This window comes from Dromaius novaehollandiae, chromosome 15 (assembly GCF_036370855.1).
Source record: "Dromaius novaehollandiae isolate bDroNov1 chromosome 15, bDroNov1.hap1, whole genome shotgun sequence".
Lineage (NCBI taxonomy): Eukaryota > Metazoa > Chordata > Aves > Casuariiformes > Dromaiidae > Dromaius > Dromaius novaehollandiae.
In genome coordinates, this window is record NC_088112.1 from 13052048 (window position 1) to 13065191 (window position 13144).

At 44.0% G+C, this 13144-nt stretch overlaps 1 protein-coding gene across 4 annotated transcripts in view; it reads left to right on the forward strand.

The window, feature by feature from the left end:
* Nucleotides 1-7557, forward strand: part of CYFIP2 (cytoplasmic FMR1 interacting protein 2) — a 59468-nt gene extending 51911 nt beyond the window's left edge. For all 4 annotated transcript variants that reach the window (XM_064520924.1, XM_064520926.1, XM_064520925.1 and 1 more), the window contains 3 exons: nt 1740-1978; nt 2700-2847; nt 3429-7557. In XM_064520924.1, the coding sequence (XP_064376994.1) occupies nt 1740-1978; nt 2700-2847; nt 3429-3596 (555 nt within the window). In that variant the 3' untranslated portion in view covers nt 3597-7557. The remainder of the gene's footprint in view (nt 1-1739; nt 1979-2699; nt 2848-3428) is intronic.
* Nucleotides 7558-13144: the final 5587 nt, after the last annotated feature.

A 13144-nucleotide genomic window follows, 5' to 3' on the forward strand; every position in this document is an offset into this window, starting at 1 on the left:
CAGACCACCACCTGTGTAAAGGATTGGCACTGTGAAATGGTCATGTGAAACTCAGCTGATATAATTCCTGAGTTTAACAAATATAGAGATCCCAGATCCAATCTGGCCTCTGTACAGCAATTCAGCTTTCCTTTTATGTTTGCTATTAGTTGAACATTAATTGCTCTGAGGTTCCTCAAATGTCCTTGGAATTGTTGTATTTTTTATTCTAATTTTTTTAATTCTAATTGTAGTATTTTTAATTCTAATTTAATTTTAATTCTCAAGTAGGAATTGTAATATTTTTAATTTCAATAATTACCAAACAAAAATGCTTTAGGATACTGTCAACATAAAGCAATAGTCACAAAAGGGAATATACAGGCACATACATAGTTTTTTAGTATAGAATGAAGAATGCCTAAGTAAACTGAGCAAAATTCATGTTCTTAATGTCTGGCCAGGATATGTGCCTGCTCACTGTATCAGAGACTCTGAGCCCCCATCATGATTTTAGTCGGGGTGTCTACAGGCATTAGGAGGATAGCTGGAAGTAGAGCAACTGCTTAAAAAACACCTAAAGCCACAGGAAGTCCTCTAGCATAGGCAGTAGGATCAGCAAATGCCCCATTTGCTCTGCCTGCCTCTGCTAGGATGGTCAGATGGGTAAAATGCTTTGTCTGTGGGAACAGAGCGCCCTGGCCGTCGCTCTTCTGACAGAGGGGAGCACAGCAGACCCAGAGCCTCCTATCTGCATGGCTGGGTGCACTATACTCACACCACTTGGCTTTCATTTTCCATATTATTTTTAGCAGCACTGCAAGGAAAAGTCAGTAATGCAGCTGGGAAATGGCAAGAAATGGTGCAGCTAAGAGGACACCAGGGCAGTTAATAAACTCCACACTTCCAGCCTCACACAGCTCCAAGGGGTGCAGGCAGTTAGCTAAGCAGGGTCAGTGCTCCCTTGCTGGGGGGAAGGCCCTACTTGCTTATTTGTTTAAAATACCCTTATTTTCCATGGGGGAGTGAGGGAATGAAATAAAGTCAAACTCTCTTTCCTCTGATTAAAAGCCAAATGAACTCCATCATGATTCCAGTAGAGCTCTTCCAGATTTGTACGTGTGTATCTAAGTGGGGATGGCACAGAAATTCTCCACACATGTAAACCTTCCGCATCTGGAAAAAGTATTAGTTGACTTTCTTATAAACCGTAGGTTTTCCAGTATTAAGGTTCTGGTGGCTTCACATCTTCCTCAGAGCTTTTTAATCTTAACTAGAAAAGAAATCAAGAAAGTCGCAACTTGCCTATCTTTTAGAGAGATGATGGTAATGCCCTCGGAAGCAAATGTCCCTGTTCTCTCCTGGTTTATTTTCATAATCTGCACAAATAATGAAATTAAACCCAGCAATGCTGAGTAATGCTAATATAACAAAACAGCATGCTCGCAGAATTAAGGATCAGTATTTCTGATTAGAGATATGCCTTCAGCTTTTGCTTTCTGACATATACAGTTATTTCAAAAGATTGTTAGATTGGTGACATATAATTGAGCACAATATTACATCTTCTTCCATTTGAGGGATAAGTATTCTCTGGTGGGGAGTGCCAAGGGAACAACCATCAGAGGTAAGGTTGAATCTTGCATGGAATATGCCATTAACTTTGAAAGAGCTGGGAGAGACTGGGAAGAGTTAAGTCCAACAAAAATACATCTGTATCACATTTTCACTTCTGTTTCTTTGATTTTCCTCGTTCTCAGCAAATAGCCATTGCCCGGGAGGGTGACTTGCTGACCAAGGAGCGGTTATGCTGCGGGTTGTCCATGTTCGAGGTCATCCTGACACGAATTAGGAGCTACCTGCAGGACCCAATCTGGCGTGGGCCACCCCCTACAAACGGGGTCATGCACGTGGACGAGTGCGTAGAGTTTCACCGACTCTGGAGTGCCATGCAGTTTGTGTACTGCATCCCCGTGGGCACGAACGAGTTCACCGCAGAGTGAGTGTTCTTCAGCCAGCTCTGCCATTAGTGCAGCTAATGAGCTAGTGGAGGCCAGCAAGCCCCCAGTATGCCCTCAGCTACAGCAATAGCCTCAGCTAGTGGGCAAGTGGAAGAGGAACATGGTCGAACATGCAACAAGTTGCTCTTTGGAATATTCCTAACTTGCATGCAGCTCTGCTGTTCTCTTCTTATTTCTGTGGAGCTAAGACAGGGTCTGTTTCTTAGCCAGCATTTTATGGGAAGTGGTTTAGTGATGCAATGGATTGTTTCCACTCTTCCCTCCATCCATCATTTCTATTATTTATATCATGTCAATTCCTAGGTACTCAAGGAAAGAACTTTGTTGTGCATGCACCTGAAGAGATGTGCAGAGAGCTTTCCATCTGAGCACTTGGAGAAAAGGAAAAAATAGCAACGTAAAGTAACATGCCCCAGGTCAAATTCAGAAGGAAACTGGTGGATGGGACTTGAACCCAAGCCACAGGCTAGTTCCTCAACCATCATATGCTGTGATTGCAGTGTGCACAGCTTGACCTTGCTGTAATATCTCCTTTTGAGTTTGCTTTCTCTCAGGTATACACCCACTTTCTTGGAGTAGGACTGAATCTGATATCCCCAGAAATTCGCCAAGGAAAGTTACCAGCGTCACCATAGGACAACTCTTACCTAACTGTATCCTGTCATCTCTCTCCATCCCATCACCCTGTCCCCATTCCAGGCAGTGCTTTGGAGATGGTCTGAACTGGGCAGGTTGCTCTATTATTGTTCTCCTTGGACAGCAACGTCGCTTTGACCTCTTTGACTTCTGCTACCACCTGCTGAAAGTGCAAAGGCAGGACGGGAAGGACGAAATCATAAAAAATGTGGTAAGTGAAGGATAAGGTCCCAAAGGACCTGAGCCAGCACACTGCTCTCTCTCTATTTTCTGTCTTGCCCTTGTCCAGACTTATAAATCATGAACATGCCTGGTGTTACCTTATTCAGACTGGATACACTTGCTATGCAATTTCCATCTGCAGTCTCAGCAGAGAGACCAAGGTTTTAATTGCCTTGACAATTGAATCTTTTTTCTCCTGAAGCTTTTCCCTTCTTCCTGGGGTTGGGAAGCTAGGGCAGAGAAGCTGGTATTTCTGCTAACCATCCTGTGATCTCGGTGGCTTTGTCAATAAGCAGTTGGAAGTCTGCTAAGTCTAGACTTTAGATGGGTTAACGAAGGACCACACACTGACCTTGTTAATGCTCTGTCTTGAGTCATCAAACCCTAAAATGAAGTGAGTCACCAGTGCCTGGGAGGTGCTAAGTGGAACTGTAATGCATGTTATAGCTGCTTCACTTTAGCAGAGGCTTTTTTAGCAGTAGGGCAGAGGTACTGATACTTTCTATCTGGTCAAATGACATAAGATTCTCTCTCTTCATCTGCTGCTCTTCTCCCTCACCATCCCTCCAGCCCTTGAAGAAGATGGCTGACAGGATCAGGAAGTATCAGATCCTGAACAACGAGATTTTTGCCATCCTGAACAAGTACATGAAGTCAGTGGAAACAGACAGTTCCACGGTGGAGCATGTGCGCTGCTTCCAGCCCCCAATCCACCAGTCCCTGGCCACCACCTGCTAGTGTGGAGACTACCCCCTTTGGGTTGGGAAGCAAGAAGAGACTGAACCCAGAACAACTGGGAGGGGTCAACTTGACGATGTGGGATCTGGCAACAAAATAAGACTAGGTATACCTAATACACACAAGGACACATCTTCCTATCTGGCCCTGTTTGAGTGCATGTTCTTCTGTAACATCCCTGTGATTGATTTTACTTGTAGCTTTAAAACTTGGGGGTGGGTGGGCAAAATGTGCTTTTCTTCCATGAAGTGGTCTGTTTTTTCCCTGTGATGATTCATCCAGTTGAACACGTGACTCCAAAGCCATATTACAGTCCTAGGTGTGGGGTTCCAGTCAGAGTTGCTCGTTTCCAGAGCGCTGGAAGCCCTCTCCCACCGCAGAAGCAATGGGGCAAATGGATCCCCCTGTGACACGTCACCAGCCACGGAGGAGCAGGGCTTGAAGACAAACCCTGACTTACTCTTTGGGGGAAAAGGGGCATGAAGGCACGATTTGTGGCAGCACCCTGAGGACCACGCGATCAAAGCAGAGAGAGAAAGCCGTGCCGGTCTGGTCTTGAATTCCCACATGACCCAGGCTGAGGCCAGCTTTGTTCCGCCTGAGAAGTCATCTGCCTTTCCAGCATCTCTTAAAGGGAGTTTTGACATGTGGGTTTCAGAACAGCAATGACCTAGTTGCCAAATAACCCCTCAGCATTTCAGAGAGCTGGGGGAAGCAAAATTGTCATGGCTTTTTCCTTGCTATAGGACATCCACCTATTTGAATTCAAAGAGTTCTCCCCTGAAGTTATATCTTCCACTGAGTAAACAAGATTTCTTAATGAGTGCAGAAGAGTTTACATTCACCTGAATATGCTCTTGAGCATATTAATTTGGCAGGGAGGGAATAATCACTGATCCTGACAGGAGGCAACTGGAACATATGTATGTGATCTTTGATCTCCAGGCAAGGATGAGAGCTGGGATATCCTTTTCCCTTGTTCTAAATGAATTCCTAGCAATACAGCCTCCATCTGTCTGTCTTCAGAAAATGGTGAATTTCAGCAGGATGTAGTAAACTCCAACTCATTCAGAAATGATGCGATTCTTTAGAAGAGGTAAAATATGGGATAAAACATTAAAAAATACAGCATTTTCCAGGCTCAAAGGTATTCTGAGGGAACACTGAAGTCTGTTTTCTTCTCCAGCTCAGCTCGTCTGATACCCTTGGATATTGAAAGCAAATTCAGTGGGAACTTCAAGAAGGATTTTGCAATTCACTGTCTTCCCTGCTTCCCCACAGTAATATCATTGAAGCGATACAAAAGTTTGTACTTGAAGTTAAAGGAGACCAAACCATATACAGCAGGAGAAAATGATGCTAGCCTCACTACTGCAAGAAGTTTTAACTTCTCAGCTTTAATCAGGTCACAGCAGATAATTGCTGTTTTGGTATACAGATGTGATAATATATATACCTTTCATGCATTTCATCATGCCTTCTAAACTGCATGCTATTACAGGTGTAAAAAAGGCAGAGCCTGGGCATTTATTCTCTCAGAGGGAACATATAATTAATTAGTAGAAATGTCCCAGCTGGAATATTTGGTCTTAGGAAACAACAGCCAGCATCAAATTATTAGCAAGAGGAGATCATGCTGTGTGAGATAACTTTGTTCTCCCAGAAAGTTACACCTATTTCCTTGATAATCAATATATCGCACACATGAAAAGTGCTGGACATTTTGCACCTTGAGTTTCCTTTAATTGCTGAGACAGACATTTAAACTGCGACAAGAAAATTCTGCAGCACAGTTATCTGAAAGTAGAATGAAATCTCAGGAAGTCTGGCTGAAATCTTTGAGTGGCAGGAGAAGGACCCAGCCTGAGAAGGTGAGATCATTTCCTTCTTGTCGTGAGGACGAGCAGCAGAAGAGCATTCAGACCCAGTCATGCTGAAAGGCTCTGCCCTACATCTGCTCTTCCACAAAGGACGTCAGTTCTGGTTTTCCAACACTTCTACACTGCTGGAACTACTGGAGTCAGGGGATTACAGATATATATTTTTAAAAGGAAGAGGAGAATCAAGCACTTTATTTTTTGTGGAAAACAAGATACGAGGAAAATAGATCCTGCTAAGATCCTATTTTTCCTGACCTAAATTATAAGTGCTTGTTATTTTGATACGCAAGTGTTGCAGAAAAGGTGGCACAAGTCCCTGTCTGGCTCTCAGAGCCACCTCTGGGCACAGCACAAATTAAATGTCCCACTCTGTCTGACATATTATGGGGTGTTGGAGCCTTGTCACAAACCAGCATGAGCAAGAAGTTAATACTGAAGGATGAACTGTACCATGCTGTCCAGTCTCAGCTGCCTAGACAAAATAGGCTATAGCGAGGTGAATTTAAATGCCTGCTTTCATGTGTTTAGGTTTGGAGTGAGTCATGAGATATTTTACCTAAGCATGAATATCACTTTGCATTCTTTTACTGTAGTTTTGGCATAATAGTTCTCTGAAAACCTAAAAACCACAGTTGGGTGTACTTAAACAGAACAGGTAGATGGAATCTGTTGCCCTCAGATTTGCTGGCAAAATGCACCCCTTCAGATTCCAAGGGATGAAATGTTTTGAGCAAAATGTCTAAAGTGCATGAACAAGATGTAAATTGTTTTTGGCTCTAGAGTGTACGCAAATGTTTTGCCTTGTTGCTCAAGTAATATGAGGTATCAGCTAGGAATAATCTTATGGTCTTCATTTCTCAGATTTGATGGTTTTGTCCTTTTATTATCTAAAGGATTCAAATAGTCTTTAGCTTCAGTTCTCAAATCCTCCTTGATTGTATATGAGAAAGAGATTCAAGTTCAGGTCTGTAAAGAACTCAGTGAAATAGAATTTTTCCTTCATATCCTTTTTTAATGTAATAATTTTTAATGGAAATAGGGAGCGAATTTGTAACAGTAGGGCTCAGTGGTCATGGATTACTAAGGGGTGTGGTAAATTCTCCACACTTGCAGACTTTCTGCCAAGTTTGGATGTCTTCCATGCAGATATGCTCTAGTCGCATGGTTTTCAGCCTTTTACAATCTGCAGATTCCTAATTTTTTCCAAGGAATCAGGGACCCCTGTACAGATAATTTAAGTCAACTGACCCTGTGCTTGCTTTTTTACCTACGTTTTCCTGATTGCTCTGAAGTAGTCTGCAAACTCCCTGGGATTTACCAACCACCACTTGGAATGCCTACTTCAAAGACAAGATGTTGGCTCAATACAGGAATTACAGGGAAAAAAAGTATGGTCTGTAAAATGAATGAAGTCAGACTAGATTATTGTAATGGCTCCTCTCACCCTAACATTATAAAATGTGACTATTTGCAGTGCACATGCCACTCAAGAGTGATTCTACACTGGACTTTCAATGATACGATAGAAAGGAGAAGCAAACTAGTTCAAATTCTGCACTTCAATGGTTTTTCTTTTTAACCCTGGCAGCACTTGTTATTAGCATTGAACAACATGTTAGTCCTTTTTCTCCTGCATTACTCCAGTCCAGTAGGTTCATGTGTGTTTAAGAACAAAAGAGAAAAGAATTGAAGGTATAAAAAAGAAAATATTCTCGGAAACTCGTCAAATGTACCATATTTGTATGAAAAGCTGCTTGAGTTATTTTGTACAATGAATTTTATTTATGGTGGGGTATATTTACGCTCGTGATCTGATATGGTGTTAAATTTTTGATCCATATTTGCTATGCAGCTGAAGATGATATTTTGGTTTTGTATTATTATTTTTTGCTGTTGTTCTGAAAATCAGCCAATGGAAGTTTCCATCTCCATTAAAAAATGCTTCTGTAAGAGTAAAGCATCTGGTACATGGTGATATGTCCCGTAACACAGCAACCAACAGTGTGTGCAACAAATGTGGGATGAATTTTGTGATGAAGCAAAATAAAAATTGGGCCCATTCATGAAATGGGCAAACTTTACACTGTGGTGTTATCATTGCTGTGAAAACTATTATTTGGGGAGAGCTTCTGATTGCATCTGGCACAAAGGAAAAATCTAAGAGAAGTAATGGCAGCATTGTGTTGCTAAAAACATCATTCCTTTGGCAGAAACTACGAAGAAAAGTGAAGCTTTGTGGCCTACAACAAAACAACCAAGCAAATATTCCTATCAGAAAGTTGATGATTTGGGGGGAAAGACATATTCCTGCAACAAATTTTGAAAACTTGTTTCAGTGTAAGAGGGCGGGGGGGGATTTTTTTTTTTTAATGGAACTTATTGACTAACCCTACTCAAAACAAAGTTAAACTGAGGCTCTGATTTCCTCTATTACCACAGCCTTGCCAGTCCAGCAAGGGCCTTTATATTCTAGGGGACTCTTCTTGTAATTTTTTTTCCCACATTTCCATTTGAAAGCACTCTTCAGTTCCTCTAGAAGCATCCTAAGAATGATGATGGTGGTTGACTGCAGAAGGAGCACTGGGGACAGAGACAAAAAGGCCTTCTGGGAGCTGAGCTTTCCTATAGGGAGCTCAAGCAATAAGAAGAAATGAAGGGAATATGGCTTTGTAGAGAAGGAATTAGGGGGAAACAACTGATGGGGACCTATGGGATTAGAAACATCTGTGCTTTATCAGCTCTTGATAAAATGCTATAACCAGTATTCCCTTTTGTAGCTTCTTGCCAAGGGTTCTTCATGAGAATGGCTTCCTAACTCCAGAGAAATAAAAATGCACTGGTTCTCCATGTAAAATTAGAATTGAACTTTACACCGTGTGCAGGCAGCTCTGTTGATCTTTCAGGTTTGTTTTAAGTCTCTGGACACATGATGTGCCTCTGAGGCTTCATGTGTAACCTACTACCACAGAGGATGATTTGCCTGTTGGGTGAAGGTTGCCCAGTTGTTTACTGATTTCAGCATGGTTTTGCGGCTGGGAACAGCAGAGGTGAGAGTGGGACTCTATTCCCAACTCAGACACTGATACTAGGGAAGTCACTTGGTTTTAATCCTCCCTCCCCACCACTGCCCCCCCCCCTTTTGTAAATTAATTTTAGCTGCTGTCTCTTGGGCTCCCCAGTACAGACAGACAGCCTGCAGAAGTGCTAGGAGCTCACAGGCTGTGCTGGGCTCACCTGGAGCCAGAGGCAATACTTGCTTTGAGTACCTGGGTCTAAGAGTCTGACTTTTTGACAACCAACCTTAGGGGACCAGTAATTGAAAATACAGGCCCCCAGTTTTCTTCTTCCTCACGTTTCTAAACATATTTATGTCTTCAGATTAAAGGCAGTCTGCCAGTGCAAAAGGTAGTTCATTAATGATTGTTTTATTATTTTGAAAGGGTAACAAAATGACTTTCTGTGACCCCCTTCTGCAAGCCCAGAGTGACTTTCACATCTAGTTTTGCTTGATTTAAAGTTCTGATAGAAACATCTGGCAGGCAAGAGGTCTGCAAACAAATGATCTGTTGATTACATGTCACTTGGCCTCGTGGCACCCACTCCTGACGTGGTGCCTCCAGGCCTCTGTTGCTTACAGAACACCCACCTGGCATGCCTAACCAGCCCGCTGCTCCTCGTCTGCCCACGGATGTGGTTTATGGGATCACTGAACTGATCTAAATAAAAGAGTAACCACTTTGCAAAAGTGAGTTGGGGTGTGTTTTACGGCTTGACAAACCCGGATCACTCCTCTGCTGTACAACACAGACCTGCAGATACTTGCAGTGGCACAACCACAGCAGTACGAGGGTGGGAACGCGCAGTGGGTGTGATGGGCTTGGGAACTCCTGGGGTTGGCGTCGTCATCAAAACTCGGGCAGCATGAAATGACAGCCTCAGCCACTGCAGACATGGTTACCTTGACATAGCCTGAATTAAAATGTCTGCTTAGTGAAGTCCAGTATTTCAAGCTTTGAGCATCCTTTCATGTCGCTAAGCTGCAATCATCTGAACACCAGACAATTCCCTTAAACCCTTTCATTGCCAGAAGGAAAAGGATTTATCCTCTCTTTGAAGCAGTAAACTGTTCCTTGAGGCCATCAAAATATACAAATCTACAGTAATATTGCAAGCCTGTTCTGAAAGTTTCCACAGGAGCTGCACCTAGCAGACATCCAGGGCAAAAGCATCCATCATCCATTAACAGGACGCTTCCACCAGTTTTATAACCCAGGACAGCTGATACCCAGTATTTTTCCATCATTTTTCTAGACCAGAAGAGAGGAGAAGGAAGGGCGGGGACAAGAAAAGCCTTTTGATGCTGCTGAAGGTGTTATTTACACACAAAGCTGTCTTGCCCTATCCCCTGGATTCCAGTCAAACTTTTTAGCCTGTAAACCAGTATTTCAGGAGGAACTGCATTGTTAAAAGATGAGCCACTAGGAAGACTCCCTGCTTTCTGATGAGTTGGACATTGTTTTTAAGGAAACATCTGATGCGAGTATCACCCAGTGAGGTCATAGCTTGGAGCTGTATCCACTTAATTACAACCTTCCCATTAAAATGAGGGTATAAACCAACAACAGATGCATTGGTTGCATTGCTGCTTTATGTTACCAGCCTGAACTTGCCTTTGACTAAGCAGAGGAGGCAATTCCATGTCAGTCCTACATGGCTGTTAACCCCTGTATTGTCATACACGGCCTTGCTAAACCCTTTCAATGCAACTCCTGTGACTTAGTGATTTTACTCATCACACCCCCACAGCCTCTATAAAAGAGAGAAATAAATACATGACACATTTGTATCCCACAGTTGATTGCAAAATCTGACTAAAGCTTTTCCCAGGGCAGTGACGATTTGACAGACTGGTTGTCTGTGGATTCCCTGATGTCTAATAGGGCAAGTGAGCTCTGCAGCCTCTCCTCCTTTCGGGGCACTAGTAGGGCCTCTTCCCTCTCATGTCTCCTCTTTTCATGGTACTCAGAAGTGCTCCTCTTTGAGATCTCTCCCCTTGTCAAATTTGGTGAAACTAGCCCATGGGGGGAAATGTTTTGGAGGACAGAGAGGAAGGCGGGGACAGATACATGGGCACACATGTATATGCTCATGTTAGCCTTGTTCCTTTAGGAAATCAGGCTAAGAGTTGAAGCTAAAGCTGTAGCCCAAAGTGCCTTTTGCTTTCAACCATGCTGCCCCCTCCATTGTGTCAGTACAGTCATTTATGAGGTTGTATAGTGAACCAGGTAAAGAATCGATCCAGCTCTTGGCAGAAAAAAAAAAAAAGAAAAGAAAAGAAAAGCTTATTTTAACCCCAGATCCCTGCCACAGAGAGACCTACAAATTTGCTTCCTTCCTAACTCCTCTCTAAAGCTTGTTTTCTGAATACAGCGGGCAGCCATGCTCTGTACAGGTATCAACAATGCTTACCCAGAAAGGCTTGAAAATAATTTTGGACACAGTTTAACTCATGTAACTACAGCACTGCTAGGACTCCTCAGCTAAGAGCAGGGCCTTGCAGTGGTGGACAACATCCGGCAGAAGGGGAGAGACAAACACTGCTGCTGAGCACGGGCAACTCAACAAGGCAGAGCAGCCAATGGGAAAACAAAGGACAGCATTCCCATAAACAGAAGTGCAGGCAATCTGTGAGCACAACCCTTGCCCCATGCAGCCATCACCCCGGGTTTCTGCAGTCAGCCTCATATTCACACACTGCATGAATATTCACACATTGCATGAACAACTCTTAACCAGCACCACTGAGTAAATTTACTAAATAAAGGCCAAACCCACTATCACTGTCTAGCCCAGGGTGCAATTTGCCTGCGTGATGTGTAACAGCAGCAGGAGTTGCTCCCAGACTACCGATAAATCAGCACACACTTCTTTCCCTACGTCAAAAACCACTGCCACGCGATTCAGACTATCAACTGGCTCTCCGATGAGAAAGGAAGGAGTTTGATTTGGCTGGTACAGTCTTTCCCAGTCAGTGACCTGCAGGTCTGTGACTGTGATGAGCAGACCTGATTAAAATCGAGTGACTCAGAAAATACTACGTTTGCTGGGGAAAATGCTGATATAGTTGCACAGAGGATGAGTGGGCTGAGTGAAAAACACATGCATTGCTTGCACTGCTGTAGCTTGATGGTCTAAGGGCAATTTTTGTAGTAAGAGATAGTGTATTTTACAGAAAAAAAAACCCTCAAATTTGCAGGCCCAGAAGACATACAAATCTTATATCTTTATATTGCCTAATGAAAGATATCATTTGTACCTACAAATCTGGTCTGGCTGAAGAAATACCAGGCAGTTCCTGTTGGTTTTACTTATCTCTATAGACCTCCACTGAGACCTGGCTAATGGATTCTGCTTTAACGAAAGAGCTCTCCTATCTGCAGTAGCTTTCTGTGGGCACGTGGACACGGTGCACAAGCACAGGGAGGGAGGGAGGAAGTCAGCAGAGAGGAGTGGGCAGAGCACATTCCTGTGCAACAGGTTCAGAAACTTTTACACTCACTCTAATGATCAGAAAGAGACGATTCAGCTGCAATGGAAATGGGGACAGCGAGTGGATGGCGTAGCTGCAGCCCTTGACCCCAGGTAAAGCTATACCACAGACTTTATGTACGGTAGGGACTGAACCTCATGGCTATGGTGAGGTCTACCAATTAAACAGCCACCAAATGAAACAGCGCAAAATGAGTCCAACTGATGGAAGAGCCCATACGCCCCTGCAGATAGACAACTCCTGTGAAGACGGTTTCCTCTACGTGATTCTCTTCCCCCCAACTTTGCCTTTCACTTCTACAAAATACTGCACATAGTTAGTAGTAAGTAGAGAATAATAAATACCACTGACTGAATCAACAGAACGCTTTCTGAAATGTTTCCTAGCCATATTAATATCTTCAGTTACAGCCTCTTTTAGTAAGAAGTGAAATTTTCTGAAGTACAAATGTGACTCAGAGTTTATTTTCTCGTTTACTTTTAATTTCTGTACACCGCTGTCTGCATGAGTATAAAGTCCACAACTTCGCAGCGTACACGACCCGCTCAGCGTATGCCCGGGTGTCCCACAGCCTCAGACACTAGCCCAGAACTGCAATCACACACCAGCTACCCAGAAATGCAGTCTCTGGCCTTCGTGGCAACTTCTTCCCCTCCCTCCTGCTGCTCCCAACCACTGCAATGAGAAAATGAGAGGAGAAATCCATGTCCACCCACCAAGCTTAGCCCAGGCAGAGCCAGAAGAGCCTAGTCCCAAATGCGTGCAAAGGCTGTTCAGCCTGCCTGCAGCTGCCACCGTACCCTCTTCCTCCCCTCCTCAGACCCTGATCAGGCAGGGTACATTGGGCCAGGCAGCAGGGCTGAGGGTGAAAGGCTGACACAGTGTGGGGGGCACACTTTCATAGTAGGGGGCTTGCCCGGGGGGTGGCTTTCATGGGGTGGGGGGAAGAGGGGGACTTGCACGGAGGGGTAAAGGATTGCACCCGGGACGGCTCGCTCGGAGGCATGCGAGGCTTGCACGGGGGTGTGCAAGGCTGGCATGAGTATCCACTCCCGGTGCACCGACCCCAGCGGCGGGGCAGCGCCGGCCCGGAGGAGGAGGAGGAGCCGGCGGGGCAG